Here is a 2,654-nt window from a genome sequence, read left to right as displayed (position 1 = left end):
AGGTGGAGGTCAGGGGTGATAGGTTGCAAGCAAAGGGCCTAAAATTAAGGCTTCTTTGGAAAAAGCATGTTGAGAAAGCAGTCTTGGGAATTCTAGTCCAGGAGACAAAACTACACAAGTTAATAAAACGTCCATCACGGGGAGGTGGGGCTGGAAATGCACCCAGACACTCTACCCCCTCTCTGCAGCCCCTACTCCCTCCCACCTCTAAATTCCATCCAGCCCTTCCTCAAGCGGCAGGGTGGAGGGACTATACTCGCAAGCTCCCCCTTTCCCCGTTTCTTTCCTACAGGTGCCTCTGGGCAGGCCAGTGCATGGACAGCCCCAGCAATGCCACCATGCCCTGTGGCTTTCTCCTTCAGGGCTTCTCTGAGTTCCCGCACCTAAGGCCGGTGCTCTTCTTGTTGCTGCTAGCCGTGCACCTGGCCACCCTGGGCGGGAACCTGCTCATCCTGGTGGCCGTGGCCTCAGTGCCCAGCCCACCACCCATGCTGCTCTTCCTGTGCCAGCTGTCAGCCATCGAGCTCTGTTACACTCTGGTGGTGGTGCCCCGCTCCCTGGCTGACCTGGCCACGCCAGGCCTTGGCGGGGGCAGCCCCATCTCCTTCCTGGGCTGCGCAGTTCAGATGCAGATGTTCGTGGCACTGGGTGGGGCCGAGTGCTTCCTGCTGGCCACCATGGCCTATGACCGTTACGTGGCCATCTGCCACCCGCTGCGCTACACCGCAGTGGTGACCCCAGGGCTGTGCGCAAGGCTGGCCCTGGCCTGCTGTCTCGGGGGACTGGCAGTGTCCGTGGGGCTCACAGTGGCAATCTTTCACCTGCCTTTCTGCGGCTCCCGCCTACTGGTGCATTTCTTCTGCGATATCACAGCACTGCTGGACCTGGCTTGCACACGGAGCTACGCTGACGAGCTTCCCCTGCTGGGCACCTGCCTCGTGCTGCTGCTGCTGCCCTCGCTGCTCATCCTGTCCTCCTACGGAGCCATCGCCGCCACCCTGCGTCGCCTGCACTCCCCCAGGGGCCGGTACAAGGCTGCCTCCACCTGCGCCTCGCACCTGGCCGTCACTTTCCTGCACTATGGCTGTGCCACCTTCATGTATGTGCGGCCCAAGGCCAGCTACTCCCCACGGCGGGACCGCACGCTGGCACTCATCTACACCAACATCACGCCGCTGCTGTACCCGCTCATCTACAGCCTGCGCAACCGTGAGATCACCACCGCCATCCGCCGGGTGCTGGGGCAGGGGCGGCAGGGACAAGGTCTGTGTGAGCCCTGAAAGCAGGCAGGGACCAGGCCAGAGAGGGCAGCTCCGTTCCCTAAAGCTAACTCTGTCAGGAGGTGTCTGTGTCAGCAACACCACGAGGGGGGCCTCGAGGACTGGATTCAGGAAAGGGAACCTGGAAAAGCGTCCACACAAGAAGGATCTCCTTGTGGGGCAGGTGCCCCATTCTCCACCCCTCCGTTGAGCAGTGGCCAAAGACAGCATGGTAGAGATCCCCAGGCCTGCAGATAGTGGCCCCATCAGTCCTTGCTAGTTCCCCCCGTGCACTGGGGCCTGTGCAAGGTGATGGGCTCACATGACGAAGAAGGCACAACTCATGGCCGCAGGGGCTCACAGATGGAGTGGGAGGAAAATGTGAGTGGTGAAGGGGCGATGGATGGAGCGGCTCCTGAGAAGGAGTTTCTGTGCTAGACTTTTTGAGAGGAGAGGAGAGTCAGGGGAAACTTCCTGGAAGACAAAGATGGCTAAATGGAGAACTATAGGTTGACTAGAGGTCAATCAGGAGAAGAGGAGGGTGAAGAAGGTCCAGCAGCAATGATTCAACAGGGGCTGGGTATTTGGGGAAGGACCTTGTAAAGAGCGGAAGGATTTGAACTCATGGGGTGACATGATGACCTACTGTTCCTGTGTGGTCACTGTGGCCATAGTGTAGAGAAGGATCTAGGGACACGGAGGTCTGTCTGGGGAGCTGTTGCCCTATTCCAGGAGAAAGGTGAAGGGGTTTGGACCAGAGGACTGACACAGGGTATTAGGGGCATAGAGTCAAGAGACAGGCAGGAGGTGGAAACTATAGAACCTTGACTGGATATGGAGGCGTGAGAAAAAGGGGAGTTAAGGAGCATCTCTAATCTGGGTCACTGGGTGGACGGTGGCTCCATTTGCTGGAAACGAGAAAACAGGAGTAAGCTGGGAGGGTGGTGATGGGTGTTGAATCTGTGCTGGTGCTGAATCTGTGTAGCTGAAATGCTGCCCTGGACCAACCAGTGCAGATGCTGACTGAGGCAAATATGGTTGTCCAGAGTGCAGGGCCAAGAGGAGGGGAGCTCTGGATTTATAGATGGCCACCGAGACCATGGGGTGGGTACTACCCCTCATTAACAAAAAGCTAACAATTGCTCCCCATGTGATGAGATTAAGGGTGATTTTTATTTCCTAATGGTGTACCTTCCAAATTTCTCCTAATCATTCTCAATGGATGTTACTTTTATACAGAAACAAGCATTACTTAAGAACACTTTGGGGGCCTGCTCAGTGAGTCATAAAGACTTGTTACCCCCCATCCCTGAGATGAAAGCCTGAGCCCACTTGCCTAAACACTGTCTCCTCACCAACAGCCCAGGAATGAAGAGGAACTAGAGTGAGCTCTGT

At 56.8% G+C, this 2,654-nt stretch overlaps 1 protein-coding gene across 1 annotated transcript; it reads left to right on the top strand.

The window, feature by feature from the left end:
- The first annotated feature begins 218 nt into the window (after positions 1–218).
- Positions 219–1,280, top strand: LOC109268876 (olfactory receptor 10AC1). The gene has a single exon (XM_019452534.2). It carries the CDS (start codon positions 315–317, stop codon positions 1,278–1,280), a length of 966 nt encoding a protein of 321 aa, XP_019308079.1. The 5' UTR covers positions 219–314.
- The last annotated feature ends 1,374 nt before the right edge of the window (positions 1,281–2,654 follow it).

This window comes from Panthera pardus, unplaced genomic scaffold, assembly GCF_024362965.1.
Source record: "Panthera pardus isolate Hobbes unplaced genomic scaffold, ASM2436296v1 HiC_scaffold_8, whole genome shotgun sequence".
Lineage (NCBI taxonomy): Eukaryota > Metazoa > Chordata > Mammalia > Carnivora > Felidae > Panthera > Panthera pardus.
Note: the sequence above shows the minus strand (reverse complement) of the source record. Positions and strands in the feature narration are given on the sequence as shown.